Source organism: Staurois parvus, unplaced genomic scaffold (genome assembly GCF_062004578.1).
Source record: "Staurois parvus isolate SC_StPar_1 unplaced genomic scaffold, SC_StPar_1.0 ptg000141l, whole genome shotgun sequence".
Taxonomy (NCBI): Eukaryota; Metazoa; Chordata; class Amphibia; order Anura; family Ranidae; genus Staurois; species Staurois parvus.
Window position 1 is genome coordinate 1,277,002 of NW_028317937.1, and position 17,385 is coordinate 1,294,386.

The following is a 17,385-nucleotide window of genomic DNA, read 5'->3' on the forward strand; positions in this document are numbered from 1 at the left end:
CTAGGAGCAAGAAGATTCCAGCAGCATGGACAGGAACAGAGAAAGGAGGGCTTCTTCCTGTGCGGGTCTTTTAAAAACCATGTGGGACGCGGCTAGGTTGCCTTGGCAATGGCCGGCCCAGCCCTGTCCATGGAAGCTCCACAGACATCGGAAGGGGGAAGGGAGGGGTGAAGGGATATGGCGGGGGATGGGAGAGGCACTGGCAGTCCCCGACACTTACCAATGTACATACAAGCTTTCCTAAATTGTGTTAGTAAACAATATGTAAACCCAACATTTCATATTGCTGACATGCACCTTCTGTGCCATGTACTTGTATGAAAAAGTATCCTGTTCTCTTTTCCTGCCAGTCCCTCTGCTTTCCTATTACAACTGACAACACTAAGCAGGAGAACACACCATGGTCAGTTCTCTAGCTGTGCTGGGAACTCAGCCTGCTCTCCCCCAAGGATCAGACTTGTCCTGACACGACCCCCTGCACAGCCATTCACTAGGAAATCCAGTGTGCTGATGGTTCTCCTCGCTTAGGTCTCTGTTCTGAGCTGCATAAGAAACTTAGAGGGAATGTGATCACTTAGAAAAAAAAGGAAAGTATTTATAATGCTGTTTATATCTGTACACAATTGTTTTGTCTTTCATTTTTTTTTTAAAACTAAATAGGTTGTTTGAAAGGTGAGGGTTTACAATCATGTTAAGTGCTGTACCAGGCAAATGTGTCAAAAATATCAAATGGGAGAATAAAAGTAGAGAACACCAGCAAGATAGTATAGCTAGTATCATGATAAATAATACACAGACACAAGAAACTCCAGTTTATATTGTATTGGCATACGTATTACACTGATTGGTGACATAAGCACAGATTTCACTCCATTTTCATTACCCACAGAGATCATTTAAAACCAGGTGGCTGCATGCAAGCCTTACAAAGTCTGAAAGGTTTTAACAAAATCATATGAATAGGTCTCAATGCTGCATACTCATCCTAACATTTTATGGCACTGTAATAAGGTAATAGATTCAGTCCTAACATCTGAAAATATAGCCTAGATTTACAAAAATATTAGTTTGATTAAGATACCACAATGTGGTAAGGATAACAGATCATACATGACAGTGTCTCCCTATTTATTTGTATTACAAAATAGCACCATATTCTGAATCAAGAGGTAAGTTTGCCATTTTATAGATTGAGAACCCCAATTTAAAAGGGCACCAAAAAGTAAAATCATGTAAACCACTGAAAAAAGCATAGGCAGTGACATGATTACTAATCTGGTATACATCAGCATTTGTAATCTTCTGGACTATAAGATTTTGGCCTGCTTGTGCAGCCATCTATACAATTACATATGTACAGTTTTACAAATAATACATTCCATATTATGCCCATCTGTCAGAAAGAATTTTGCAGATGATATTTATTTGACTATACCAAGTTCTGAAAGAGCATCAAGAATAAATACAAAGCAGCTTAAGACTCAGAGCCAAACAAAAGCAATACAAACAAAATATAAAACCAAAGTCAAAGCAAAAGGGCTGCCAGAAGTGTTATTTACAAACAGTGCATTTAGCATTAAATTTGACTAAGGACCTATTCACACTATTTCAATGTGGTAACATGCAGGATAAAAAGATTTATGTGCATTGATACAATGCCATTTATTCTCAAAAGCACTCCTATACACCACCTCATTGCACTTCCCAAATGCTTCATGCATAATTTTCGGTCTGTTGCAGTGTGTTGGGAACCCCTTTCAACTGAATGGGAAGACTGAACACAAATTAACATGTGAACGAACACGTGTTACCGTACTTGCATTTAATGAATTGCAGCGGACTGGACTAGTGTGAACAGGCCCTTGATCATAGCAACCAGGTAATTATATAACCAGAAACCTTTGTGAGCAGTATATGGTATTATCTGGTTCTTAACAAATTTACAAGCAAATACAATATATGTAAATAAAGCTGGCCACACGTGGATCAAAATTTGGCAGGTTCAGCAGGAACTGGCTGAATTTTGATCCATGTATTATTATTGTACAGTTATTGCACAGAAGTTGATCTACCAATTAACTTCTGTGCAAACAGCCTGTCAGATAAATGCTCCTAACTTAGTGCAGCAGGTTATAGGCAGCGGCACTGATCATTGTATTCTGACGTCTCCCCGCTGGCAGAGCACAATGGGAGTGATTTCTCCACGTACCTCAAATGTTTGGATGTGGGAATCAGGTCAGCTATTTTGTTCAACCCACTAGTTGAACAAAAAAACAAAACAAAACTGAATCATCTATGGGCTGCTTAACTCTCTGAAGGGCATTACAAGCAGTAGAAAGAACACAAGTATGCAATAATTCAGAGAAACCAAACCACACAGTAGCTTCTGAGTAGTCAGCATCTGCGCTAAATTTACTGTGAATTATTGCACAGAGCTGTTCTTTGTACCAATGTTATTAAAGTAGTTCTAAAGACTGAAGGTTTTTTTTACTTTCATGCATTCTATACATGAAGATAAAAAACCTTAAAAGGAGAAGTTCAGCTTTCATGTTACATGTTAAACCCATATTTAGGGTGTAACATGTAACCTGTTATGATCAGACTGGCCCCCGCTCCCCTGCTTTGACAGCTAGTAGGGAATCTTCTCCCCCCTCAGCAGCTGTCAGATTTGTAAAAAAAAAAACGAGGCTGTGCGGAGCTCCGCTTGGCCACGTCGCTCATTCATTGTGTTCCATGAATGAGAAACTACAAGTCCAGACAGCCTTAGCGGCTATTGGATTGTAGTTCACAATGAACTACCACGGCGCTGTGGTAGTTTATAGATTCTTCCTGTTACTATATTTGCTTGCCTGTACATCCAGCAGAGATGTGCGCTCTGTGTGTGTCTTATAGACACACAGAGATGGCTCGGGAGTGAGCAAGCATGAGTGCCCCCAGAGCAAGCTGCTTTCTCTGGGGACACTCTGCAGGGAGGAGGAGCCAGGAGTGCCCAAGAAGAGGAGGACTGAGGCTGCTCTGTGCAAAACCATTACACAGAGCAGGTAAGTATATGTTAGTTATTTAAAAGAAAATACAATCTGAACCTTTAGTATCACATTAAGCCCTTTAATTTAAATGCATTGTCAAACTGACTCGAGCATCCATCTCTTTCTCTGTGTGTCATTTCATTTGCAGATAGGCAGAGAGAAGCAATTCCGGGGGGCAAAAATCTCTGTTCCTGTTCACCACACGCATCTGACGTTTGCCTTTCAAGTCGGAACCTATAATAAGAAAAATTAGAAAGATAATGGAAATGAGGGTGATAGTACTGACAGCATTTACTGCCTCCTAAAATCAAAACTGTCACTAACACTAACTGTTTACAATATAATTTGAACATCAGTTGTACAAGCAAATATTCTATGGAAAATTATCATTGGTCGTATTTAAAGCTGACCTTCTTTAAGCAGCTAAAAAAGATCACTATTCTCTTGGAGGACCCACAGGATTCTTCCACATAGAACATTTATCTCTTTCAGCAATAATGGGTATTTTGCTTTATAGATTGATATGCTTTGGTAGAATCAAAGTATTGATCTATATAGAGAACTTTACTTGCTTTTACAATTTGGTACTCTTAATACTATAAATATATAGAATCTTTGAGGAGATGGGCAATGCTTATGTATTGCTTAACTTATCACTACTTCTAGATTAGTATTTATTCGATGTGCCATATTCCCCTCAAATACATTATTATGTAGGATCTAGCATGCTGTAATTATCTGAATGGGGAGAAGGCCCTCATTGTTCACCAATTGTACACATTGTTCTCAGGGGGTCACTATTTAAGTCCAGTTTAGGTCCCCCCTTATCTGGGCTATCGTGTCTTTAAGGGAATTTAATAGGATACCCATTTATTATTTACATTTTTTCCACTTAGTCTACACTATTGGAGCTTTGGATGACATTCACTTTCTGACTGTAAGGAGGATATAAAGATCTCGGGGTCTTGCTGTTTTCTGTCATCATCCAATGCAGGCTGTTTCTTTTCTAATGCTTTCATATACACTGGTCAGCACCTATAACAGGTATGCAGCAGCTTTGTTGTATTATCAAGTAGAGATCTATAATGAAAACATTTTGTCTTGTTAAATTGTACTGTTAATGTATTTTTCTACATTCTAGAGATGTATCTATTGTTTTCTTCCTGGAGAAGCAGGCTTTTGCCCTGTGAAATGCACTGAATTATTAAGCACTCAATACCCCATCTACTACATCACCAGTGGGGGGTGCTACTATTCTCCCTCTTTCATGGTGTACCATGTAATGTAGACACTTTTATCATGTCAAGATGCTTCTTTGCCCTGATAATAGGGTATTTTAGATAACTTTTTATATGTATCAATAAAATGTAAACAGTGTTTTACATAAAATCTGGTGTGGTACCAATATAATCCTGTGTGTTTTTTTCACTAATTTAGTTATGTATTACATATAACAAAATTGTATTCCTAAAATGCAGGAGGGTAGAAAACATAAGTGGGAGTGTGATCCAATCAGCCCCTCTTTCTTTGTAGACATTTACCAAATTCCTGCGCTTATGGAAACCAAGTCCCAAAGCTCCAATACTAGTGATCACACACTAATAAATACAGCTGTCAGGCACTACACTGTGATAACACCCTCCTTTGTGCATTGCTGCCAATTTAACATGGGAATTTTGCAGACAGGAGGGGCAGAGGAATAACCTAATCAGTGTGATGATGCGTTTGCATTGTCCAACAAGCACGCTGGCCTTCCTCACAAGACTGGATAAGCAGAATTCCAACTCTAACTCCAACTCTACTGATAAATGAAACAAATCTTATAGGTATTACACTTGCAGACTTATCAGTATGTCTGCAACTCAGCTTTATAGTATAACTAAAGGGAAAACATTTTTTTTTTGTTTAGTTTTGGACAGAGTGGAGATGGATTAGAACACCTATCAGTTTTTATTGCTGTCCATGCCCTCCTTAAGGAGATTCAATCTCTATTTGTCCTGTTTACTTTTATTATTGAAAGTGAAAATAAAAGAAAATTCCGAATTTTGGGTTATTATAGGGGATCTCTTCCATTGGGGAAACTAGTTTTGGTGACTTGGGGGTCCCCCAGAAATTCCCTTAATTTTCAGGGACTTCCTCCCACTTCCTGTTTGGCTATGGGACAGGAAGTGAAAGGAAATCTCTGGAATAGGACACAGATGGCAAAAAATCTGACAGGGTTTATAACCCTCCCTTACTCTATCCAAAAATGGAAAAAAAGTTTTGCCTACATTTCTACTTTAAGAGTGCAATTAGTTGAACTATTCATACAACTGTTAGCAATGCTTATTAAAAAAAATATTTTTTAAACCAAACGTGACACGACCTGGCAAACACATCAAAATTTTCAGTGCAAAACATTATATCATAGGCGTTGGGCACTAGATTAGTGAGTTTTGGAATGACATGGCCAAACCTAAGATAAACCTAAAATGATTTTTGTACTCTCCATAAAATCCTTTTCTTTTACTCCACAAAGAAGTTTTATACTGTCAGGTTATATTGCCAGCTACATAAAAATTGGACACTGTCATACATAAAAATTGTAAAGGCAGTCCAGTATAACCTCTCCTTCTCTCCCAGGATGCCTTAGTTTTGTGGCAAAGTAGTACAAAGAGCATGGAGGCTCAGCAGTGCACCAAATAAAAAAACAAAACAAAAAAACCCAATCAAGCTCCCAATAAAAAGACAGCATGAAAAACACATAGTGTGTCACAGTAGTATTCTCTGCAACCCCTTCACATCACTACTTCCCCCAGAGTAGTGTCCTCTGCTCCCTTTACATCATAATCCCCCCCCCCCCCACAGTAGTGCCCACTGCCCCCCTCTCCCCCACACATCACCTGCCACTGTAGTGTCCTCTGCCCCCTGATAGCAGTGTCCTGTGCCACCTCTGCCCCCCCAAAGCAGCATCCTCTGTTCCCTTCACATCATCCTCCATAACACAACACACAGCGCTGTATAGGTAGCACTCTGCTACCTGACAGCAGGTGTACAGCAGTGTAGAGAGCGGGAGACAGAACTGTACTGGAGCTGCAAGAGTTAACTTTTCATATTACAAAGCTACTCTACTGATGAGCGTCTTAACAGCCAATCACCTGCTGGTTAACTTGAGAGGTTAAAGTAATACTAAAGTCTTGTTTTTGAAAAAAATACAAAAACAAAACATGTCATACTTACCTGCTCTGTGCAGTGGTTTTGCAGAGCAGCCCTAATCCTCCTCTACTTGGGTCCCCTGATGGTGCTCCTGGCCCCTCCCTCCTGTCAGGTGCCCTCAAAACAAGCAGCTTGCTATAGGAGCACTTGAGTTGGCGTGTCCATTCACACACGCGGCCCCTCCACCTCATGATTGGCTCACTGGCTGTGAATGACATTGGCTCCTGCTGCTGCCTCAGTCAATCAGGAGTGAGAGTCCCTGGAGAACCGAGGCTCTCGTGGACATCGCTGAATTGGGATGGGGCTCAGGTAAGTGTTGGGTGGTGAAGCTGCTACACACAGAAGGTTTTTTACCTTTATGCATAGAATGCATGAAGGTAAAAAACCCTGAGTCTTTATAACCACTTTAACTCCTGTTGCCCCCTCCAATTTGTACTGTTCTGCCTCCCACTCTCCACTCTGCAGTGAAGAGGAGGGCAGTGGAGGCTGGGGGAGGCAAGGCCGTGTTCTCGATCGTGGGCAGCCGACAGGTAGATCACAATCAAGTGTTTGCTTGCCGAACTAAGGTGAACTTGTACCTGGAGACAAACCTGTCAAGTTTGCTGGTGAATCTGAAGGCCAGGAGGATCACATTTAGCACCCACCCGAATGAGAATGTCTGAGATGTAAATGGTAAACAAGGCTGAACCTTACGTTCTTCCCAGGATAGGATCTGCTCTGCCCCAGCAAGACTTTGTACCTCCCTGATGAAATAACATCACAATCTTCACTTCAGCCAATCAGAGGAAACTTTGTATCTATTGATAAAATAAAAGGCTTCCCATGAATGGCTGAACAGTACTGAGCCCGACCTGGTTTTGCTCTAGGAACAGGATGGCAGTCCCCATACTGCTGATGGAGCACATCACTGTATACTGTATGCATCTGATGCTACACACAGTTTTACAGTGTTGACACATGTGCATACCACATGTTTTGTATTAGTGCGGGCAACAGTACGTTTGGAGCAGCTTGATCCAATCTAAAGTAAAATAAAACCTTAGGCTTTAAGATTGAGGTAGGAGGATTAATAGTGCTGAGGTGACTGCCCGTGAAGGATGCAGTTCCCGAAGCAACACTACAGGCTGTCATATGGCGCATGCTCTGGGCATGGCTCCCAAGGTTGCACTGATCTGGATGCACTGCTTTTCTTGGTAATAGAAGACCAAGAAGGCATTGATTGCAGAATCTGAAGATAAAATAATAAACAAGTTAAGTGAAGAGTGATTGAAGAGTGTGAAGATCCACCCCCTTAGGATACTAGCAAAAAATGGAAGATTCAAAATGCTGGCCTTGTCCAATCACCTGAAGGTATAAGCCTATAACCAAAGGCCTATGAATACTTCACCTTAATAATACAGTACAGGACACAGGCTAAGTTGAAGAAAAGAGGTCAATCCTTCCTGGACAGTAGTACGGCATGCTGGGACTAGGAGGGGATATCCTGGGCTGGCCTACAGTTTTTTTCTTTGCTATTGTCCAAACCTCCTGTAGCTGGCAGTACAACCTGACAATATAAGATGTCCTGTGTAGGTCAATGGACAGGAAAGAAAGTTTTGCATTACTAAAGAAATAAAATCATTAGCTGCCTTTAGAATGAACAACTGATGCATTGTTTAGGCAGCTGTGGCAAAAAAAATAAAATAAAAAACACACACACTTTGTATACTTGACAGCAAAAGTAGAGAACGCTAAAACAGAACTGTGCTTTATCTCCACCAGTTATCCAGCAGAGTTATTTAATATCACCGTGTAGCTAAGAAAAAAGCTAAATTGACATAGTAAACATGTTAAAACAGACATGTCAGACAGAAAACAAACACCTCTAGTTTTACACATACATACTTGGAAAAAAAAAAAGCCTTTCAAACACTTCATCAATCTGTGCAATATACCACAGATCTTCCTGTATTGCCCCATCCCCATATAAATCCCAGAATTCTTACTAGCAGAGGCCAGATCCATGTACTGACACACAGCGTGCAGCAGGAGGCGCTGGTAACTGCGAGAAAACCAGATGAGATTATATATTTGAAATGTACAGGTATCTACAATGTGTATGACTAATTATTGAATGGTATTTAACAGGATAGCAATTATGACTACAAACAGATCAAGGAAAAGAAAAAAGATATAAAAATATACCTTGAAAACCATTTTCTATTCACAGAGCATACATTCTATATAAATTTGAATTTAAAATATATGTATTGAACTGTATTGTTGCTGTATTGTCTCCCGTTCAGGGGCGGACTGACAACTCATGGGGCCCCCGGGCAATAGGGGATCATGGGGCCCCTGTGTCCTTGCCCAAACTCAAAAAAGCCTATGAAAAAGGTACCAGGGGCATCTCATTGGGCCCCCTACTGACCCCGGGCCCTAGGCCAGTGCCCGAGTTTCCAAATGGTCGGTCCGCCCCTGCTCCCGTTATATTGTAAAGCGCTGAGCAAACTATTGGCGCTATATAAATCCTGTATAATAATCATACTTACCTAGATGGATGCTGCATCTGTCCCCCGCCAATTCTAAGGGTGAGAACTCAGCGATCACGTGACTGCTGATCGCCGTGAGCAGAGATCAGTGATTATCAGTCACCGCTGACAGCTCAGTCCCCCCCCGCTCTCATTGGATAGCTGGGGTGTGGAGGGGAGAGGGAGTGGCTGGCTCAGGCTCTCAGCAGCTCACAGAGAAGCAAAGGCAGGTGCTGCTCCAGAATCCAGGGTGGATCCCGACTTTAAAGTTGGGATCTTTCCCCAGCCTGGACTGGCTGAGTGACATCAGCCTACAGTGGGCTTGAGCCTGCTGTTAGCTGAAAACGGGTGACAGGAGAAGTACAGCTAATAGAGCTTTGGCTGTACTTCTCCTTTAACTGTATGCCCTAAATTATTTCCTTCCCGTTATCACAGGTAACTTAAAGAAAAAAAAAAGTGATTGCTCAACCAACTTCCATATATCATACAATTTAATTGCTATGGGTGCCAGTTTCCAGATTGTATTAAAAAAAAAAAAAAAATCATAGTCACAAAAAGTCTGACTGCTTTTTTCCCCCCTTTCAATTTAAAACCCTATGAGGCATTACATCCAGTATAAATCAGAGGGCATAACCAGAAACAATCAAAAACCTAATCATAGACGTCAATTCGGAGTTGATCATGTATACAATTATTAAACATTGCCAGACATCCAAATCTTCTGGTATTACTTTTGAAGCCCAATTGAACTGTTTAAATTAGCTAAATACATTCCAGGAACATCAAAACAAAATGTGCCCATTCACATATATGCGGATTGGATGCGATTTGAACCACATCCAATCCGCATGACATGTGAAATAACATTGTTTGCTATGGTGCCTGTTCACATATGTCCGGTGCGGATTCAGTGCGGTTTAAAAAAAAAAAATGTCATGTATGATTTCTGAGCAGTGTGGTCCGGTTCAGGTGCCAATTACAGGCTATTGACTTCTATGGGAGCCGTTTCTAAACCCAACATATGTAAACAGGATAAAATCCTGGGCTGATACTGTCCTGAACCTGATGTAAACCTGACCTGAACCGGTGAACAGCTACTGTGTCAATTAGCTGTGAAACCTGAGCTTCAATCCGCACTGCACATGTGTAAATCAGCACCCACAGCTTGCTTTCTTTGGAAACTAGACATAGCCTGGGAAGAAATTACTGTGTCCTGCATGCATGTTGCAGAGTGGGACCCTTGCTCTTTGTGGGGAAGCAGTGGTCTCGAAGCAGATGTCTGACAACTCCCCCTATCGAGTCAGAGCTCTCCAATCAGAATTATGTCTCTGACTCAGTAGGGGACCATAACAGACCTTTGCAACAAGACTACTTCCTCCACACAGAGAGCAAGGGTGTTCAACTCAGCAGCTGGCAGCAGCTTTCCTACTTACACTTCAAGATACTTTCTACTTGAGGAGAAGTTCACCTTTCCAAAAAAAATAATAAATGCACATTTGTTTGCAGGTAAAAAAAAAATAAAAATGTGCATTTATTTTTTGTTTTGGGAGCCTGTAAAGCATTGCACCAACAATCAGCAGATCCCTGATGCCATGCAGGTCTCCTGAAGACCTGTCAGTGTATCTGTTTCCTCATACCTTGTACAGGGAAGCCAATACTTACTGACAGGAAAACTAAATGAATTAGCATGACGCTCACAGCGCTGTGGTAGTTCATTGAGAACTACAAGCCGACTGCCGCAAAGGCTGCTGGGACTTGTAGTTTTCTCATTCACAGTGTTCTGAATATGGGTGTAACATGTATTATGTTATGAAAGGTGAACTTATCCTTTAACCACTTTAAAACTGGGCCAATTCTGACATTTCTCACATACATGTAACAATCTGCATTTTTTTCTTTTTTGCTACAACATTACTTAGAACCCCCAACATTATATATATTTTTTGAGCAGAGGCCCTGGAAAATAAAATGGCTGTTGTTGCAATTTTTTATGTCCCATGATATTTGTACAGTGGTTTATACAAATGCAAATTTTTAAGAAAAAATTAACTTTACTGAATTTTAGTGCACACAAACACAATATTATACCACATTCTTGGTACAATCTAAATGGTATTATGCCGAGTAACTATAGAACTAACATGTCACAAATAAAATAATATGCCCATGGAATGGCACCAAACTACAGTAACTAAAAATCTTCATAGGCAATGCTTTAAAAGTCTTTACAGGTTATCAGTTTTGAGTCACACGGGAGGTCTGGCACGAGAATTATTGCCATCGTTCTGACATTTGTGGCGATACCTCATTTGTGCTTCGATCACTGTCTACTTTTGCATGCGGTACCAACTTGCTTGCTCGCCTTTGTATTTTTTTTTTTTTACTCTGTCACTTTATTTTTTGCATCAACTTTATTGCTGTCACAAGAAATGAACAACATCCTTTAACCACTTGAGCACCTGAGGATTTACCCCCCTTAATGACCAGGCCTTTTTTTGCTGTTTGGCGCTGCACTAATTCAAATGATAATTGCGCGGTCATGCAATGCTGCACCCAAACAAAATTTATGTCCTTTTTTTCACACAAATAGAGCTTTCTTTTGGTGGTATTTTATCACCTGTGCGCTTTTCATTTTTTGCACTATAAACAAAAAAACCACGAAAATTTTGAAAAAAAACAATATTTTCTACTTTCAGCTATAAAAAATATATCGTAAACTCAAAGTTAGTCATAAATTTAAGCCAAAATGTATTCTGCTACATGTTTTTGGTAAAAAAAATCCCAATAAGTGTATATTGATTGCTTTGTGTGAAAGTTATAGCGTCTACAAACTATGGTATAGATACTGTAATTTATGCCTTTTTTTGCTATACAGCGCTGCACTAATTCAAATGATAATTGCGCAGTCATGCAATGCTGTACCCAATCGAAATTTACGTCCTTTTTTTCACACAAATAGAGCTTTCTTTTGGTGGTATTTGATCACCTGTGCGCTTTTAATTTTTTGCGCTATAAACAAAAAACCACAAAAATGTTTTAAAAAACCAATATTTTCTACTTTCAGCTATAAAAAATATATCGTAAACTCAAAGTTAGTCATAAATTTAAGCCAAAATGTATTCTGCTACATGTTTTTGGTAAAAAAATCCCGTGCATTAGCGGGCAAACTGGCGCTATCTGGGAGGGGCGCTAACACTATCGGAAGTCACCAGTGACACTAATACAGTGATCAGTAAAAATCTGTTCACTGTAATCAATGACACTGGTGACAGGGCAGTAAAGGGGTTAACTGGGGGGGGGGGGGAAGGGGGTGATCAAGGGGTTAAATGGGATTTCTGGTGCACTAGCGGGCAAACTGGCGCTATCTGGGAGGGGTGCTAACATTATCGGAAGTCGCCAGCGACACTGATACAGTGATCAGTAAAAATCGGTACACTGATCAGTGACACTGGTGACAGGGCAGTGAAGGGGTTAACTGGGGGGGGGGGCAATCAGGGGGTTAAATGTGTCCTAGGTGTGTTCTAACTGTTAGTGTAGTGCTTTGTACTCACTTTTACTGTGTCTTCTTCTCTGTCTGGAACGGAATGTGTCCAGACAGAGATCACTGGCTGAAATCTAATGATTGATCCCTCCGGGATCGAATCTTGTCACCCGCGGGTCGGCGGGAGCGCGCCCCCTGCCGGCGAGAACGGCGGGAGCGCGGACCCATTTTAAAACGTGGTTTTGCGCCTGAGTGCCGCCCTGCACACGTATATATACAGTGGCAGGGCGGCAAGCGGTTAATGACTGCTACCTGGATCACCTTTACAAGATAGGGAATCGCTGGCTGAAGAAAACAGTACCAGGATTATGGTTGTACCATAACCATGATCGTGGTAGAACAACCTCAATGTGGGGCTATATATATATATATATATAGTTGTGTTCAAAATAATAGCAGTGTGTTGAAAAAAGTGATAAAGCTCAAAATCCTTCTAATAGCTTTTATTTCCATACACACAAATGCATTGGGAACACTACACATTCTATTCCAAATCAAAACATGAAGAAAAATATATCAAATTTGTGTTGTTTCTCTAAAAAAATTGAAGAAAAGTGAATATTAGACTGTTCAAAAAACTAGCAGTGTTTGTATTCTTCTTTACAAACTCAAACATTCACTATATAAACTGAAAAATGTTTGAAGATTTTACTTTCCTTTGAATCACTTAATTAATATTTGGTTGTATAAGCACTGTTTCTGAGAACTGCTGTACATCTGTGTTGCATGGAGTCACCCAACTTCTGGCACCTGTGAACAGGTATTCTAGCCCAGGATGATTGGACTACATTCCACAGTTCTTCTCTATTTCTTGGTTTTGCCTCAGAAACTGCATTTTTGATGTCACCCCACAAGTTTTCTATTGGATTAAGATCCGGGGATTGGGCTGGCCATTCCGTAACGTCAATCTTGTTAGTCTGGAACCAAGATGTTGCACGTTTACTGGTGTGTTTAGGGTCGTTGTCTTGTTGGAACACCCATTTCCTCTTCAGCATAAGGCAGCATGACCTTTTCAAGTATTCTGATGTATTCAAACTGATCCATGATCCCTGGTATGCGATAAATAGGCCCAACACAGTAGTATGAGAAACATCCCCATATCATGATGCTTGCACAACCATGCTTCCCTGTCTTCACAGTGTATTGTGGCTTGAATTCAGTGTTTGGGGGTCGTCTGACAAACTGTCTCTGGCCACTAGACCCAAAAAGAACAATCTTACTTTCATCAGTCCACAAAATGTTGTGCCATTTCTCTTTAGGCCAGTCAATGTGCTCTTTGGCAAATTGTAACCTCTTCAGCATGTCTTTTTTTCAACAGTGGGACTTTGCGGGGGCTTCTTGCAGATAGCTTGGCTTCACATAGGCGTCTTCTAATTGTAACAGTACTCACAGGTAACTTTAGACCTTCTTTGATCTTCCTGGAGCTGATTGTTGGCTGAATCCTTGCCATTTTGGCTATTCTTCTATCCATTCGAATGGTAGTTTTTCGCTTTCTTCCACGTCTTTCAGGTTTTGGTTGCCATTTTAAAGCATTTGCGATCATTTTAGCTGAGCAGCCTATCATTTTCTGCACTTCTTTATATTTTTCCTCTCTCCAATCAACTTTTTAATCAAGGTGCGCTGTTCTTCTGAACAATGTCTGGAACGACCCATTTTCCTCAGAATTTCAGAGAGAAATGCACTGTAACCAGCATGTACAACCTTTGCTGCCTTCCTTCCTTAAATAAGGGCAAAAATTGCCACCTGTTTTTCACAAAATGAATGACCTCACTAATAGAACTCCACACTGCTATTATTTTGAACATGCCCCTTTCAATTAGTGATTCAATTACACAGAATCAGCAGCATGCATGTCATGACTGTTGGGTCTGTTGCATTTCTATTACTCTACTACACCTGCTAGTAAATTATTTGCCATGAAGAAATATAATTTCTACCAAAAACAGTGATTGATCAGGTTAGTGATGTCTGACTGCTATTATTTTGAACACAACCGCGCGCACACACGCACGCACGCACGCACGCACGCACGCGCACACACACACACACACACACACACACACACACACTTTAAGGTGGTTGAGGGCTTTTTTCACACATATTGCGGTGACAGGCGTTTTCCACTGGATTACACAGTCACTGCTACAGCACATAGAAAACAATACTTTTCTACTTCAAGCAAACTTTTTAACAAAGTCCTCAAAAAGACATAGGGCTGCTAGCCATTTGGAAGCAGTGAACAGCTTGTCCAGATTCTTGCAGTCTCCACAAAGGACTGCAAATAGTGAGTGTACCAAAAAAGGTCTTAGAAGTCTTTGGGAACCTAAATCAACCTATACGGAAGACAGCACTGGTAGATGCTACAGGTTGATCATCAGGTGGAGCATACTGTTTCAGTAAGAGTGGGGACTGCCTTTAAGTTTGGGAGAAATAGCCTGTGATTCCTCAGGTATAGCATTGTCCACGAAGGACTCATCATCAGAATCCTAGCAGCTAAAAGGCCCAAGCGCTGCTAAAGACGTGAGCAGATCAGATGGCAATTCTACACGGGAAAGGTGTGGAAGCCTGAATTTGATCTCCATGATTAGAGTCAGCAACCAAAGTTGCTTATAAAATCCTGATCTATGACTGTGGTAAAGTCCCCCTGACATAGAGCCTAGGAAGGGAATGCACTTGATAAATTGAAGGAAGACTTGGATTGTATTGAATCAATCAGAGGACAAAATTTCAGGTTTTCAGTATCAAGCCCTTTGGGGGGTGCTCGGCAGGCAACAATGAAACTATTAGTGGATCCAGAGCTTGCGGCACCCAGCACAACAATGCTGCTCCCCATGTGTCTAGGACCTAGCATGCTGCACAACAAGGCAAAGGCAATGTAGCTCAGGGGACAAGCCTAGCCTCGAATACTCACAAACCCAGCAGCTAGCATTAGGTCCAGTGACTGAAGGTGACTAGATCACTGTAGGTGGACAAGATAGCCAAACCAAGGAAAGCTCCATGTGTCAGTTGCAGTCAGGAGCAGTAGTAGGAAGGTGCTCCCTCAATGCTGAATGGTGGGAAAGAGCACAGAGTGCAGGGCACTCCACCAAGTAGATGATTTCAGTTCTCAGTCCTTCAGCGTTAACATTTCTGTGATAAACCAATAGAAAACAGGAATTTTAAATGGCCCAAGTACCGAGGTAGCTCTAGGTACTCAGCCCACATATCCTGCTTTCACAGTGAGTTTTCATTGACAGGGTCACACCTGGGGCTGTTCAATGCTTTGGACATGGGAAGCACTCCATGACTAGCCAACACAGAAGGTCAGGTCTGGAAAGCACCACAAAGCAAAGCCTGGTGCTCGAAGTTCAATCCAGCAGGGTGCAGGTATTGCCTCCAATGATAGTGCTAAGGAAACACAGGTCTGGATAAATGTGTATAACGCTATGATTAACCCCTTTACAATCGACTAGACATGTGCAGCGGCAAGAGGGTGGGCTTTAAGGCTCACACGCTGCACATGTGGCTCACTAGACAGCTGATGTTCCTGTCCTGAGAGTGCACTTACAGCGTGCTCCCAGGAATGAGACCGAGCTATGAAAGACAGCTCTTGGTCCCTGCTAATTATTGGCAGGCAGTACAGACTGGCTCCTGATCATCTGACCACTGTGACAGCCGATCTTTCCTGCCCCCGGTGTTCAGAACATTGTCAAAGGAGGTCGGGGCAAGTGGGAAAGTATTAAAAACCAGCTCAAGTAGTGATGTAATTGGAATCTTGATTGAAGAAAAAAAAAAAATAGCTAACAAAAAAGGTTAGACTTTTCTTGGCAGAGAAAAAAAATGGCATCAATCTTCATAGGAGGCTAGCAAAAAACTGAGGCATGCTTGGGAGGAGGGGTTATACTGGTCTGGCTACAAGTTTGTCACTGTCAAAATCCTTCTATAGGCAGCAATGTATCCCAAAAGCCATGCCTCGCTTTCACTGTAAACAATGAAACCGGAAGTGAAAATAATTTCATCACTTCTGATTTGAGATCCACCATTTCTTGACCGGCACCGTCAGGGGACATATCTATCCAAGCCGATCTGTGCTTGGTTAGATGCTGTGAAGGGCAGTGGGTTCTATTGGATCGCTATTGACTCAATAAAGAGTACCTGCCACCCGCCCAATGCTAAGCATAAGGGGGTTTAATAACTCTTTTTTAATAGCAATCAACTAAAAATAAATAAAATAAAAAAAGTTTAAAAAATAAAAATAATAAAATTTATTAAAAAAAAATCATATTTTAAAAAGTTGCTGAAACCCCCATTATCCCACACACATGTGCAAGTGCACACCCAAGGGTGCACATGCGTATGCAAACCGCAGTCATACCAATCCTGTGAGATATTGCTGCAAACCTCAGAGTGAGAGCAGTAATTTCAGCACAAGAGCTCCTAGTTTACTCTAAACTGATGAGTTGTAAAAGCGTCATCTATGATGGTTTTTCGGCATCGTAGTTTTTTGTGATATCAGAGGAACACGCAATTTTGAGACTTGGTATGTTTGGTATCTATTTACTCAACACAGCTTCATCTTTTATATTTTGCTAAAAATTGGTACTATATTGTGTGTATAAGGAAACCCCCAACGGCTGTCCAGCCTGTCCTGGGAGTGGTACAACAGCTCATGCCGTACCCCCTACACAACATTTGACAGGAGGGAGGCGCATCCAAAAGAAAATCACTACAAAAACCCTCAAAGAAAAAAAGTATACAGCACCTCAATGGCTAATGAACAGCATATGTTTATTGGACATAAACAATGAGCATAACAGTGCACATCCCATACATTCCCTCCCCACCACCACCTGCCCCCACCCAAAAACCGGTCTGCACCTACAATGGAACCCCCAAAAGAGGTATGAAACCCAACCAATCACCCTTTACCCCCCCAGGACACCCCCAACCCCCAGAGCAAACCCCCCCTCCTCTCCCTCCCCCCACACACACGCCCTCCCTTCTCTCTCCCTGTCCTCCCTCATTATGCAGATGGAAACTCCTTGAAGACCCTGCTGTAATGAGGCTATGAAATAATATAATGCACAAGCAATGTCAATTCCTGCTATGATAAATTCTGTAAACCAGATCTCAA

The 17,385-nt window shown here is 41.4% G+C and overlaps 1 protein-coding gene across 2 annotated transcripts in view; it reads right to left on the reverse strand.

The window, feature by feature from the left end:
* Nucleotides 1–807: 807 nt before the first annotated feature.
* The window catches only part of R3HDM4 (R3H domain containing 4), an 81,523-nt gene continuing 64,945 nt past the window's right edge, over nucleotides 808–17,385 (reverse strand). The window contains exons 7-8 of one of the 2 annotated variants that reach the window (XM_089673575.1): nucleotides 8,207–8,262; nucleotides 808–3,260 (exon numbers count right to left, since the gene is read on the reverse strand). In XM_089673575.1, the coding sequence (XP_089529701.1) occupies nucleotides 3,160–3,260; nucleotides 8,207–8,262 (157 nt within the window). In that variant the 3' untranslated portion in view covers nucleotides 808–3,159. The remainder of the gene's footprint in view (nucleotides 3,261–8,206; nucleotides 8,263–17,385) is intronic. The other variant, XM_089673574.1, reaches the window with a different exon arrangement.